Consider the following 15896-nt stretch of genomic DNA (forward strand, 5'->3'; position numbering starts at 1 on the left):
TATAATATAAAAATAAAATTATTACAATCATCTTATTTTTTAATTATTAGCAATATTGTTACACTTTTATGATCTTCTTGACTATACTTATTCTTAATTATTTATCTTAGTTTCTAAAAAAAATTGGCTTTGATAAATTACTTTCATTTTAATTTTTTTGAAAGTATAATTATTTATTATTGTAAAAACTTATTAATTTTATAATATGAATATAACATTTAAATTTTAAAATTATATATTTAAAATTTTCACAAATATTAAAATATAAAATTAAAAACAATATCATATTATATAAAAATTAATAATTGAATTATATATATATATATAATTAAATTTAAAATATATTTAATAATAAATTATAATATTAATAAAAAAAAAATAAGATAACTGAATTTGAATAGTAAATTATATTAATTTAAGAAATAATGAACAAATATGTTAATTTCAAAAGTTAAACTAAACAAATTATTTTGTAACGTACAATCAATTTTTTAGCATCCTTGTTGATTTGCACTCATCATTAAACCACTTTCATCCATAGTTCACTTTATTGTCACACATTTCAATGACTTCCATGAAGGTTAAACTTTTGTTTTAAAGCGAGAAATCTCTATCATTTTACATTCGAATGAATCATGTTCTTTGACTTTAGTTTATTTTTTAATGATAAGTGAAACATAAATTTTGATCAAAGTTAACAAACCGTAATGAAATGTTCCGATAATTTTTGTTACTTAGCCATAACGTGAAATTATCAATTTTTCTAACAAATCAGAAAAAGCTAATGTGAAACTTTCATCCCTGGTTTATTTCATCGTCACACATTTTAATGACTTCCATGTAGGTTAAACTTTTGTTTTAAGCGGTGAAATCTCGTGTATCATTTTACATTCGAATGAATCGCGTTTCATGACTTTAGTTTATATTTTAAAGATAAGTGAAACACAGATTTTGATCAAAACTAACAAATTGAAATGAAATGTTTCAATAATTTTAGTTCCTTAACCATAACCTGAAAATAGCAATTTTCCTAACAAACCAGAAAAGCTAATATGAAACTTTCACATAATTAAGTCTTTAACTTTTCACTTTTGGGATAACTAGGAACGTTAATCAGTCAAGTCTCCACAACTTTAAATCAACAAGAAAACAACTTTAAATCAACAAGAAAGGAAGAAGATTATCTTTCTAGTCATACTTTTTGATTTTGTACTTTACATTGAATAAATTTGTATATATCCTAATCCAAACATTTTTCTTTACCTTCTTTCTGATAAATGAAAAGTTAAATCTAAACCCGTTCTTTATATTTTATCATTCATGTGAAATGTGATTGTGTTATACATAGTATATTTTTAAATTTAATTAGGCTAAAATACATTAATCCATTCATGGTCATTTTGTTTTTGTTTTAGTTTGAAATTTTTATTCAGAATCTATCAAATTGATCCCCTTTTAATTTAGAGGAGTGATAGGGAGAAGGAATTTGGGGATGGAATAACTTGATATCACCTCATTGGTTGGAAAAATGGAAGGAAAGAGAGAAGAGAGAGAAATTATTTGATTTTTTCAGCGAATTAGATTATGCCACGTCATTTCCTCTCTTATTCCTTCACCCAAATTCTCTCTCTCAATCATTTCTCTTTAATTTATGTGCATTAGCTAATAAGTAATTACCATTATAATGGGAGAGACTTTAAAATTGTGTAATTTGCAGGTTGCCATTAGTGGTTGGAGTTTTTTTATTAACAAAATTATGCTTAAATGTTTTTTATTTGTTTTGGAAAAGCACACTATAAGGCATGAAATGAAAATAAAATTAAATAACTTATAGGAAGAACTTACCTACCGACCAAATAGACAACGAAATAAAAATTCTAAGCAAAAATTATATATAAATATTAAAAATATCATATAAAACAATAAAAATAATCAAATTATAAAATATCTTGAGTTAGAAAAAAGGATTAAAATAAATTATTGCGTTTCCTACTATTTCACTTTTTCTAACCATTTAAAAATCAATTCTATTAAATTGGACAATTTATTGATTTGTATTTCTCATTTAACTTCTCTTACGATGACCAGCACAAGATTCTCATAAAGAAGATAAAGGAAGTGACGACGGATCGAACAAAGCAGACATGAAAGAAAAACATGCTACACAAAAATTATATAATGATCTAGAATGTGCGGTAAAGAATTACAAAAATATAATGTTGTGAACTCTCGAGTTCCTCACTCTTTCACTATTTCACTCATCTAACTATTTTAAAATCTCTCGAAAATAATTTAAACAATTTTTCAATTTGTGTTTATCATTCTACGTACTTCTTTCTATCGTTACAAATTGAACAAGACAATGAGAAAAAATATATAAGAGGCTACACAAAAATTATAAATTAATATTAATATATGTTTAACGCAAAAGTTAGATATAGAAACAGATCCAGGATTCTCGAGTTCCCTACTCTTTTGTTATTCAACAATTTTAAAATCACTCGTATTATTTATACTATTTCTCAATTTGTGTCTGTCATTATATTTTAACCGCAGTGACAAATTAAACCAAACAATTAAGAAAGAAAAGCATGCTACACCAAAGCTATATATAAATGCTAATATATTTTTAACTCAAAAATTATATATTAAAACAAATCAAATGAATTAGTTACAAAATGGAAAGAAAAATAGAATAAAATATCATCGTGTTAACCATTCTAACATCACTTCTATTAAGTAAAAAAAATCGAAGTTGTGTTTCTACTTTTTTTTTTTTTTTTCACAACAAAAAATTAAACAAAAATGAAAAAAAAAATACTACACAAAAGTTATATATAAATGTTAATATATATTTAACACAAAAATTAAATATCAAAACAAATCAAAGTGAACTAGTTACAAAATGATCTAGGATGAAACAAAAGAAAAATAGAAAAAAATCACATCGCAAAATCTTGAGTTCACTCCTCTTTCGCTCGTTCATTCATTTTAAAATCACTCGTATTAACGTAGAAAATTTCTCAATTTGTATTGATCATTTTAATTTTTTTTCACAAAGAAAAATTGAACAAAAAAAACGATAAAGAAAAATAAGCTACACAAAAGTTATATATCGAAACAAAATAATCGAAAGATTACAAAATGACCTACGATGAGACAAAATAAAATATCGTGAAGCCTTCCGCGCTCCCCATATTTTACTTATTCGATTCAAGTTAATGACCAAGACTCACACAAAAAACTAGAAAAAATAATATCCAAAAATATCTATCTCCTCTATAACTCTAACCATTTTAAAATCACTCAAACTAATATGGACAATTTCTCTCTTTGTGTTTTATCATGATCCTACTTCTTTTGCAGTGTCTATTCACATTAATATCTAGATCATTAAATGAGAAAAAAATGTACGTAATCGTCAAAGTCGGTCGTTTTTCTAACTAATCCAAATTTTACTATCATTAATGTAAGATCATATTAAAAAAGTGTCTCAACAGATAACACGACAGATCTGTAAACTTAATAATGGCAAATAAAAAATCTAATTGTGTAAGATTATTTTCCATTTGATAATCCGCATAAATTCAAACCCAGATTATGTTTTAAATAAAAAACAGATTCTTAAATATCTGTTAATCTGATCAGAATTCAAGACTCAAAACAACGCTCACACCCTCGATCTCCTATATATTATAATAAAGTGAAAAGTTTGCTCTATCGATCTATTGTTGTTCTTTGTTCTAATCTTGACCAAATTAGAAATGGGTCGCAGCAAGTTTACGCTAAAGAGAATCGAAAATCCGACATCTCGTCAAGTGATTTTCTTCAAACGAAAAGAAGGAATCGTTAAGAAAGCCGGGGAACTTTCTGTTTTATGTGATACTGATGTCGGTCTCATCATGTTTTCTCCATCTGGTATGCTTACTTGCTTCGCCAGTAGCGGAAGGTAATAATAATATGTTTGTTTTCAAATAAAACCAAAGATTTGTTATAAGTTTTGATAATGTTATGTTTGAATTAATTGTTGAATGTTTTCTTCATTTTATTTGCAGTATTGAAGATATCTTCCTTCGGTTTATCAGTCGGCCTGATGAATTAAAAGGAGGGTATGTATATATGTTCTCTTCTATTCCTTTTTTCTTTTTTGAATAAACCCATTTCATTCATCCAATTGTTTTTTTGTTGAGTGTACAAATAATTGATGAAAACAATTAAAAAAAAAAACAATTATGATCTGAGTAGTGATCATAAGTTAGGGTAAAAATCATATGTTACATGTGAATCTAAATCTATCAAGATTTAGATGTGACATAGTGTGATTTCTTTTAATCTATTTCTATTATCAAATTTTATTTTTAATTCATATAAACTGTGTTTGATCTATTGGTATCATTCTCATTCATTTATGTTGATATTGATTTTCAGGCCTATATGGAATGAAGAGGTGCGTTCTTAGCTCTCTCCTCGATTTTTAATCGCATTTTTTTTTTTGGGAAAATCAAATAAATTTTAAAAAAAAAAAATCATTCTTAACTTGTTATTTGCAGTATCTATGCCAAAGACTGAAGCAGGTTAAGACAGAAGGGGAAATTATGGAGAAAATGGCAAAGTTTGTATCTAAATTCATATTTTATTAACTAATTATATATAGATTCAAATGTTTTATTGTCTGATGAGAACTTCTTTTTCTTCATTCATTCATCCTGGGATTACAGAATTGAGGTAATTATATATTAATTAAGCCTGAATTAATTATTTGATTAAAATAAGCAAATCTTTACATGAATATTTAATTAATTAGTTCAAATAAAAATGTGTATTTCAGATGCTGGAAGATATGTTGTTTAAACTCAACCGTAAGCAACGTGAGGCCAATGAGAAGATGAGGTCAATTTGCAATAATCCATACTTTATGAATATTGATTCAATTAATGAAAAAAAATTGAATATTATTTATTCATTTCTCTTAAATAATTACAGATACTATGACCCGAATGAAGACAACATTACGTCGCTATTTGAGGCGGGAGTGTACCAACAATTCCTCGAGAATGCAATTCAACGCATTGAAAACTCCAAAGTGATTTCCTAAACGTTACATTTCTTTTATTTTTTTGTATGAAAGGTCGAATAAATTTTTATGTGTTTTTGTTTGTTTTGCCAGGTTAAGCTTCTTCATACTCAGATTGTGCAGGAGAAAAATGGGGATCATGTGGATGTTCATGAGGTGATAAATATGCTCTTTTAAAAAATATATATATTATGCTCGAATTATTTTTGTATGAAAATTTTGATGAAATATTTATGTAGGTGGTTTCTGCGGATTCGAACACTGACGAGTTAGGAAACTCTAACTTACAAAGGTAGTTAACTGAATTCATTCTTTTATTGCATGAAACTTAGAATATTTGGGGATTTGTAAGTTTATTTTCTATTGCAAACTCATAGTTAATTAATTATTAGTTGAAATTCCAAACTTACTATCTCTTTTATTTGATTTGTTTTTAGTAAGATGGTATGGAGCAATATTGAACATGAGAGGGAGGAATCTAGGCCAATGGGACATCATTTGAACATTGATTTTCTCAAAGCCCAAACGAATTGGAACTTGGCAGGTCGTGGGCAGGCTTCTACTTCTAACATAACCCGACCCTCCATTTAAAATATTAACATTAGAAAGACTTAAAAGCTTATAATTACTTACTATATATGTTTTTTTTTTGTTGCTCTAATTACTATTTAATGTTCCATTCATATGGAGAGACTCTCTAAGATTAGAGGAGACATTTCATGCCCTAATTGATATAATGCCCTTATACAATATTACTATATAAGAGAACAAGATATCTCTCTTTTTCTTTTCTTTTTTTGATTTCGAGAAAATGTTTATTTCTCGTTTTAGGGTTCGTAATTAGCATTGAATGCAGTATAAGGATAATGAATATTTTTAAAAATATTTCTACTTATTTTTATAAACACTTCTTAGAGTGAAACTCGGAAATATTTGTAGCTCTTCATTATAGACAGTAAAAATGTCTTGAAGTTGATTCCTGCACATTTTTGTTGGTGGTGGTGATTACATCATGTTGTAGGTAATGCTACGATTCTTGATTGTTCGTTTATCTAAGAGGTTGGTCAAGGCTCGTATTTCTTAAAATAGTCTTGTTACTAGTTTTATTTTTATTTTTATTTTCAATTTCATTACACTTACTTTGAGAAGGAGATGTAAGAATAATAAAAACATTTGGTGATGTTTTTCAATTAATTTTTAGGAAAATGTTTGCGTGTTGATACGAGTTTAATTTGTATTTTTCTTGCTTATTGTCATTTATATGTCATAGTCAAGTGTTTTACTCTAATTGTAGTAGTTTGTATTGAGATGTATTAGCTATTGAAGGTGAATATTAGTAGGGAGAGATCTTGATAGGGTTGTTCTCCGTGAGAAGTCACGAGAAGTGACCAAATCGTGAGTCTATGTCAGACTTGGAAAGTTTGTATTTGTGACATTGTTATACACTTTTTATAAGACCGTATCAATTGAATTTTGTTAGGATAAGTTATTATAGTTTAAGATTCTTAATAAGATCTCTTTCTTTTGTTATAATATCATTCATAAAGGGATTCTAACTAACAACAGGTGTATGAGAAAAGATATCATTATGACGGTCAATGTTGTAGGTATTACATGTGTTTGGAGTACTCCATATTGCATCTTATTTTGTATTGCCTTTTGTTTATCTAAAATGTTAGTCCAGGCTTGTGTTTCTTAAAATGAGTATTGTTACTAACTTTTTATTTTATTTTTCTTTTCAATTTCATTACAATTTACTTTGAGGAGGAGATGTAGAAATAATAAAAATATTTGGTGATTGTTTTTCGATTAATTTCTAGGAAAATGTTTGTGTGTTGATACGAGGAGTTTAGTTTGTATTTTTCTTAGATGTATTAACTATTGAAGGTGAATTCCAGTAGGGAGAGATCTTGATAGGGTTGTTGAGAAATCAGAAGAGTGACCCAATTGTGAGTCTATGTGAGACTTGAAAAGATTGTATGTGAGACCTTGTTATACATTTTTTTTATAAGACCGTATCAATTGAACTTTGTTAGGATATGTTATTATAGTTTAAGATTCTTAATAAGATCTCTTTCTTTGGTTAGAATATCATTCATAAAGGGATTCAGATGAGAAAAAATATCATTATAACTCGTCAATGTCGTAGGTGTTACATTATTTGGAGTCGTCATTGCATTTATTTTGCTTATTTTGCATTGCCTTTCGTTTATCTAAAAGGTGAAGGCTCATGTTTTTTAAATGAGTCTTGTTACTAGCTTTTTTTTATTTATTTTTCTTTTCAATTTCATTACACTTGACGAGTTTAGTTTGTATTTTCTTGCTTATTGTCATTTATATATGTCACACTCAAAGTAATGTTTACCCTAGTTCTAGTAGTTTGTTTAGAGATGTATTAGCTATCGAAGGTGAATTTCAGTAGGAAGAGATCTTGATAGGGTTGTCTCTTTTGAGAAGTTAGAAGAGTGACCTAATTGTGAGTCTATTGAGACTTAAAAACTTGAATGTGTGACGTTTGGTTGGAATATCATTTATAGAGGGATTCTAATTAATAACATGTGTATGAGAACTGATAACATTATGACACGTCAATGCTGTAGGTGTTACATGTGTTTGGTGTCGACAATGCATATTATTTTGCATTGCCTTTCGTTTATCTAAAAGGTGAGTCAAGGTTCGTGTTTCTTAAAATGAGTCTTGTTACTAACTTCTTTTTTTCTTTTCAATTTCATTACAATTTACTTTAAGAAGGGATGTAGAAATAATAAAAATATTTGGTTATTGTTTTTCAATAAATTTTCAGCAAAAAGTTTTGTGTTGATACTAGTTTAGTTTGTATTTTTTTTCTTGCTTATTGTAATTTATATATGTCACACTCAAAGTGATGTTTTACCCTAGTTCTAGTAGTTTTTTTAGATGTATTAGCTATTGAAGGTGAATTCCAGTAGGGAGAGATCTTGATAGAGTTATCCCTTGTGAGAAGTCAGAAGAGTGACCCAATTGTGAGATTATGTGAGACTTGGAAAGCTGGTATGTGTGACATTGTTATACTCTTTTTATAACTGTATCAATTGAATTTTGTTAGGATAGATTATTATAGCTTAAGATTCTTAATAAGATCTCTTTCTTTGGTTGAAATATATCATTCATAGAGAGGAATTTTGACTAACAACATGTGCATGAGAAATGATATAATTATGATCCGTCATGTTGTATGTGTTACATTATTTGGAGTTCATTGTATCTTATTTTGCATTGCGTTTTTTTTATCTAAAAGGTGAGTCAAGGCTAGTGTTTCTTTAAATGAGTTTTGTTACTAGTTGTTTTTTTATTTTAATTTTAAATTTCATTACACTTTACTTTGAGAAGGGGATGTAAAAATAATAAAAATATTTGGCGATTGTTTTTTTATTATTAATCTCTAGGAAAATATTTGTGCATTGATACGAGTTTAGTTTGTGTTTTTCTTGCTTTTTGTCATTTATATATGTCACACTAAAAGTAATATATGTTTTACCCTAGTTCTAGTAGTTTGTTTTGAGATGTATTAGCTATTGAAGGTGAATATTAGGTGGGAGACATCTTGATAGGGTTGTTCCTTGTTAGAAGTCAGAATAGTGGCTGATTCATGAGTCTATGTGAGACTTGGAAAGCTTGTATGTGTGACATTGTTATACACTTTTTATGAGACCGTATCGATTGAATTTTGTTATGATAGATTATTATAGTTTAAGATTTTTAATAAGATCTCTTTCTTTCGTTAGAATATCATTATAGAGGGATTTTGACTAAATTAACCAGATGTATGAGAAATGATATCATTTATGACTCGTCAATGTCATAGGTGTTACATGTGTTTGGAGACGCCATTTCATCTTATTTTGCATTTTCTTCCGTTTATATAAAAGGTGAGTTGAGGGCCATGTTCATTAAAATGAGTCTTGTTATTAGATTTTTTATTTTTATTTTCAATTTCAGTACATTTTACTTTGAGAAGAGGATGTACAAATAATAAAAATACTTGGTGATTTTTTTTATTAATTTCTAGGGATTTATTTTTGTGTTGATATGAGTTTAATTTGTCTTTTTCTTGCTTATTGTCATTTATATATGTCACACTCAAAGTAATGTTGTACCCTTGTTCCAATAGTTTGTTTTGAGATGTATTAGCTATTGAAAATGAATTTCAGTAGGGAGAGATCTTGATAGGGTTGTCCCTTGTGACTTGTGAGATGTTTGAAGAGTGACCGAATTGTAAGTCTATGTGAGATTTGGAAAGCTTGTTTGTGTGACAATGTTATACATTTTTTATAAGACTATCAATTGAATTTTGTTAGTATATGTTATTAGAGTATACGTGTATGAGAATGATGTCATTATTACCCATCAATGTCGTAGGTGTTACATGTATTTGGAGTCGCCTTTGCATCTTACTTTGCAGTGCCTTGTGCGACTGATATCTGGAACATTTTGCGTTAGATAATATGAAATCTGAATAATATGATTTGATGTGTGATATCACTTTTTTTAAGACATATTGTATAAAACTATCATCTTTCCTAATATGACATAACTCTAAAACTCTCTAAAAATAAATGTAGCTAAATTGGATGTAGTCTATTTATAAGAAGGAAGACAATGCTTCAATAGACACACTCATTCGTAATAGGTGTGTGTCCATTCATTTGCAATAATCGTATTTATTTATTACAATAGACGCATTCATTTATTATGATAAACATGTACATTCATCTTTAATAGACATATATATTCATTCATCTAAAATAATTCATTTTGAACTATTCCAACATTATGTTAGGTTTGATTGGGATTAAGTGGCTATATATATTAAGGTGCGTTGTCATTGTTGGAAAGCTTGAATCAAAATAAGTAGATTGACGGGTATTAATCATTGGATTTTCACATCCTTTTAATCTTTTGAAAAATCATTTGGTTAGAGAGAAATTGTAAAACTTTATATAATCATAGTTGTTCAATATAAATCTTTCACGTTATTATGACTCTATTTGAATTATATGGACTATTTTAAAAAATTATAAAATTTGTCATAAATTTTACAAAGCTTTATGTGGATTTAGCAATGTGATATTAGTTTGGTATTTGTTAATATTTTTTATAATCATCTTCATACTCAGTCAATGTGTGTATATACATAAAGTTTCAATGTAAGGAAATTATGTATTAAGTTTATATATTATCTTTTCTTCCTTCTTTCTTTTTTAAGTAGAGTTTTATTCTCCAAAATAAAATAGCATTAAATTCACAAAACTATTTATGTAACTACTTATTGTATTGTTTCTAAATTTTTCTCCACTTTATATATACTTGCTATTTTATATATTTTTTAATGTAGTAGTGTAAATACAATTAGAATTTTTATTTTAATTTAAGACGTTCTAAATGAGAATTGAACTAATGTATTTATTATATGTTTTTATATTGGATGAATGAGTTGCATCTATTATTTATCTATTTTTATATGAATGAGTATGAGATGAAAATTTTGTTCCAAGTTTACATTTGTGGCATCTTATAATTCTTTTATTCTTTTTTTTCTGTCTAAATTATAAATTCAAAATATGAGGACACACAGAATTTGTTATCTCATCTGTTTTTCATGAAAAATACTAATTGAAATAAAAGATTTCTTCAAATAACAAATAGCTAAATCAACCCTTCAATCAAATGATATTCAAGATAGGCTATCATTAAGCATAGCAAGTCCAAGGGCTAGACAGACTCATCCCACCGAGTGTAGTTCATTCGAATTTTTATAACTATAATTTTTTTTTTTACTAAAGCTTACTGTAATGTTTTAATTTTTATAAATTATGAATTTGAACATATTATTTATCTACAATTAAGTTAGGGTAATTATGCGAGACAAGAAACATATAAAAGTTTGTTTACTTCTAGATTTGGAGACTACCCAAAAGTCAGAGCTAGCTTTGATAATATTAAGCATGTAAAAGATAAGTGTAACTTATTAACACTCATTTGTGAATTAAACTCGTAATATTTGTTCTCTTACAAATATTCTTACCACTTAAATATTTACTTTAATGAATTACTTTAGTTTTTTCAATACAATGATAAAAAAAAATTAAAAAAAATAATAATAATAAATTTTTGATGTAGATTTAATACTAAAAATGGGGTGTGTACTTGTATCTCCAGCAAAATTCAAAACCAAACTATAAATTGTTATTATTATTATTATTATGAAAATTATAAAATAGTTAAAAGCAAGCAACCGAAAGTTTAAAAAGAAGACGAAACCTAATTAAGAGGAGCTATCATGGAGCCAATTTTGAGACTGAACCATCAACTCAGGACTAAGTCTAAACATCAAAACACAAAACTCCATCTCCGATAGAGTACCATCACCATCAATGTCTCCTTCTCTCATCATGCTCATTAACTCGTCGTCCAGAAGATCGTTCAAGCCAAGAACAGCGGCAGAGTTTCTCTTCAAGCTGTCAAATGTAATAACTTTTCTGTCTTTATCCATTAAAAGACGAAACCCATTGCAAAGTTCCTTTATTAGACCTTCTCCTCCAAGCTTATTCGCCATTAATGGCAACATATCTTCGAACAGCACTGTTGTTGTTGTTGTTGATGATGATTTTCTCGTCGCCATTGATCTTTGAATATTGTCTGATTATGATGAAGATGATCAAGAAGTGGTGAAGAATGGAAGAAGATTCATGGGCATTTAAAGAAACTGTCATTTGCTTGATTGATGATTTCTTTTCTTGTTTATTATTAACATTGTTTCCACGAAAGAGCTCTCTCTTTTCCTTTCTTTTTGCTTGCTTGGTCAATTGTTTAATTTAAATTGGCTGAATTTTCATGGATAATTATGGGGGGTGGTGTGTGAATAAGAAACAAACAGGGCGTTAGGTCCAAAGATGTCTAGATAGAAAGCTGTTTAATATCAGTTGGTTGATTGAGATCTGAATTAGTCTTTTAAAAACATATTTTAATAATAATTTGTTTTGTACATTGTCTGATGCATGTTTTTGTTTTTATTTTTATTTTGAATTGCGGCTTAGGGAAATGAGAATGCAGAAGTTTCTTAGAAGTTTCTTTTTATGTTTCCTGTAAACATCTTTTATTCTTTTTTAATGGGAAACTGATCAGATAAATGCGATTCCCCGTCGGCAGCCGTTATCCACCGTCCATGTGTGAAAGCTTGTTTAGTGTCACATTTTGATGGAATGAAAATGACTATTTGTAAAATAATATTTATTTATTAAGTTTTAATCAAATATCAAATAAAAATTTCAAATTTATGATTTGGAGTTGTAAATGATGTTCAAATGAAATTTAGAATTTGAATGAAAAAAAAAACAAAATAATTTTGCCAACCATTTTTAATTAATGAGCACAACATCTCATTAAAAGTGTTCACAATATTATTTTGATTTTTGTTCAATTAAATTTTAAATTTCAGAGTTTTTATTATTATTTTTAAAAAAGAAATGACCTTAAATAAAATAATAGTAACAAAATCAGTAATAAATAATTAATTTTAAATTTTATAAACAAAATTCACTTATTTATAAAAATTATAAAATTAAATAATTTATAAACTTTAAAAATCTTGATTTATAAATAGTTATTATTTTTTGAGTTTTTTATTTGAATTAATTGTGTATACAAATATAATAATATATAATTAATATTCTTGTAGAGGAAATTCTTAATATATGAAATGCAGTTTTTATTTTACAAATTTATAACTAATCAATTATTTTAATTAAACTCTTAATTATGACTAACTTAAGTTGAAATATTTAAGTATATGATCAGATTTTGAACATTTGTTCAAAATATTTACAAAAATAATATTTTGTACAAGAAATTTAATTTTATTAAATTGACACGTAATTAAAACTCATTAGGATATTTCAAATAATGTGGAGACCAGTAACTTGTAACTTAATTTTAAAAAGACTTACAAAATATAATTATATATATGTAATTTTAAGAAAAATGTCTTAAAGAAAGATAAATATATAAATATTATTTTACACCTGCAATCGGTCTTCTGCCTACAGAATCAAAGACAATGCTCAAATAATTAATAAAATTAGGTCGGATGGCATCGTGGGAATCTTATTGTTGCCTGATCAGTTTTATTAAACATAGGCAAAACAGCTAGCAGCATGTATATATGAAATTCTATAAAATAAATAATTTAAGAGTTTTTATTTGGCACCCCAATTAAAATATTTAACGTCGATTGAACATTTTATTTTATTTTATTTGATTATGAAAGCTTGAACACAACTGGATCTTGTAGTCTTTATCAACTCCGTTCCTAGTTTCGCTACCCTGCTTTAGCCTCCCCCTATAACGAGCAACTAAGAAATTGAATATATTATTACTATATCAAGTCATCATGGTTTGAATTATTCTAACATGAAAAATTTTCGTAAAATACACACGAATGAAGATAAAAATAAATTAAATTAAAAGAATTATAATAATATTTATTTAATGTTTAAAATTATTAAAATAAAAATATAACGCTCTCATTCCACATTTTATTCACTTCGATAAAACAACTTATTTTCTCACATGTTTCATCACATATTTTTTCCGAATGAATCTCTTATTTCGTGACTTTACACTTTCACTTTGTCAATCAAATATTTGATTCATATTTTTTAATAATTAGCATTGTGACCTTACACTTTGGTCAATTAAATATTTGATTTATATTCTTTTAACCACTTTCAAATGATACCGGTTTATTATCCCTCGACAAACCACATCTCAGTCACATTTGGTTAAAAGTTGTACTTGTTTTTGTTAGGTTGCAAGTTTGAAACTTACAAATAACATTTTTAAATTTATTTTTAACCGTTTTAAGTTTATGGGCGAGTCAACCCACAATTCGACCCAAATATCCATTTACTCTCACATAAATATTCAAATTAACCACAGTTCTCGACCCGGCAATCCGGACACTTTAAAAATTAAGCATCATTATATATATATAGATTAGTTAGTTAAAAATTTGAACTTTTATTGTTAAAATGTCTCGTGTTCATCAAATTTGGTATTGAACTTTAGATATAAATTGTTGTTAGCCTAGTTGGTTAAAAGGTTATATTTGTTTTGTTATGTTGCAAGTTCGAAACCTACAAATAATATTTTTAAATTTATTTTTAACCGTTTTAAGTTTATGGGCGAGTCAACCCACAATCCGACCCAAGTATCCATTTACTCTCACATAAATATCCAAATTAACCACAACTCTCGACCCCCGGCAATCCGGACACTTTAAAAATTAAACATCATTATAATTATATATATATATATAACTAGGCACCTTTAGAATTTTATTACGTCGCGTTTTATTCCCACTAAAAAATAGAATTAAAATATTTTATATTTTTATTTTCATTCATTTTATATTTATAATTTATTTATAAAAAAAAAATATTCAATTGAGTAATAAATTAAATAAATTTAATTTGAATTTAACCTATATTAAATAATATAGACTCTCAATTGATGTATTTTGCTCACACTAACATATTAGGAGGTTAGGATGAAAGTCTAAAGTCTTGTTGGATTTAGATTATTAAACAATTCAAATGAATTATTTCAATAATTTATTTGGTACATAATTAAGAAAAGTGAAGTTATTGATAAAAATATTTAAAGAATATTAAAATTGAGTAAATAATTATTTACAAAAAAGAATTAAAGAATAATTTAATTTATAAATTATTTAATTTTTAATTAATAAATTATTTAATTTAGTTGATAAAAGGATAGTAAAAAAATGGTGAGTATTTAAATAACTCAATAATGATTATTCAAATAATTTTTATATTAGTATCTTGTCATTTGGTAAGTGTTATTCTGTGGTTGAGATTTGGTTATTTAAATAACTTATTTAGAATTATTTAAATAATTTAGTTGGAATGGAGTTATAAAAAAATAAGTTATTGATATAATAAATTAAAAATATATTAATATTTAATAAGATAAATAAAAACTATTTAATTAATTAATTTACTATGATTGCTGAGAAAATGGTTAATTATTTAAATAACCAATTCAATTAACCCTACCTAATAAATCTTGAATGTGAAAGTATAAATTTTTATTAATATCTTCTTGAGGTGTTACTCATTAAAGAATATTGATAGATAATAAATATATGTTAATGGACTGAATTGTTATTGGGATGTATGGACAAGAGAATAAAATTCAAATAACTTTCAAAAAATATTGGCCCAATTCAAAATAACCCATTATTCAACAAGGGCCGTGTTAATATATAATATAATAAGTAATCAAAATTGTTTAATGATAAAAATAAAATAAATCCTTGAAGGAAGTAGAAATAGGGATCAGATGGTTTAAAATGAGAGTGCCCAATTGTCGTAACCAGGCGTGGGCAGACACTCTTCTCGCAAATTGCGAGATTATACCACTCCTCATATCCCATTTACTGCCTGAAGGATCATGAATATATAATTAAACATAGCTTCCTATTTATACACCTCCACCTTATTTAATTAGCTTTCCTATCCGATGTGGGATATTATATATATATATATATCATATATTTTTTTAGGGACATTTTACATCTCCCCATTATTCATTCAATACTCTACGTTTCGGTGGAACAATACTCCATAGTAAAATAAAGGATATATATTTTTTTTGGTATTATACATCACATAGTTTAATTTATATTGTGAAGTATGTTAAGTTATTGGAGTTGTATTATTATTGAAATTGTTTTTATCAAATAATTACATCTCGAGTTTAA

At 26.6% G+C, this 15896-nt stretch overlaps 2 protein-coding genes and 1 non-coding gene across 3 annotated transcripts; 1 reads left to right on the forward strand and 2 right to left on the reverse strand.

Annotated features, from left to right (window-relative positions):
- Positions 1-3764: 3764 nt before the first annotated feature.
- LOC124943374 (agamous-like MADS-box protein AGL66) lies at positions 3765-5665 on the forward strand. Its single transcript, XM_047483887.1, has 10 exons — positions 3765-3949; positions 4056-4109; positions 4429-4447; positions 4551-4612; positions 4719-4725; positions 4829-4890; positions 4984-5083; positions 5168-5230; positions 5314-5366; positions 5512-5665. The coding sequence occupies exons 1-10, from the start codon at positions 3765-3767 to the stop codon at positions 5663-5665; spliced, it is 759 nt and encodes a 252-aa protein (XP_047339843.1).
- Positions 5666-11378: 5713 nt separating this feature from the next.
- LOC124943375 (calcium-binding protein PBP1-like) lies at positions 11379-11735 on the reverse strand. Its single transcript, XM_047483888.1, has one exon. It carries the CDS (start codon positions 11733-11735, stop codon positions 11379-11381), a length of 357 nt encoding a protein of 118 aa, XP_047339844.1.
- A 3732-nt stretch (positions 11736-15467) lies between these two features.
- LOC124944247 lies at positions 15468-15567 on the reverse strand. Its single transcript, XR_007099886.1, has one exon. It is a non-coding gene; the product is annotated as a small nucleolar RNA Z279/snoR105/snoR108 (small nucleolar RNA).
- Positions 15568-15896: the final 329 nt, after the last annotated feature.

Source organism: Impatiens glandulifera, chromosome 6 (assembly GCF_907164915.1).
Source record: "Impatiens glandulifera chromosome 6, dImpGla2.1, whole genome shotgun sequence".
In the NCBI taxonomy this organism is placed as follows: domain Eukaryota; kingdom Viridiplantae; phylum Streptophyta; class Magnoliopsida; order Ericales; family Balsaminaceae; genus Impatiens; species Impatiens glandulifera.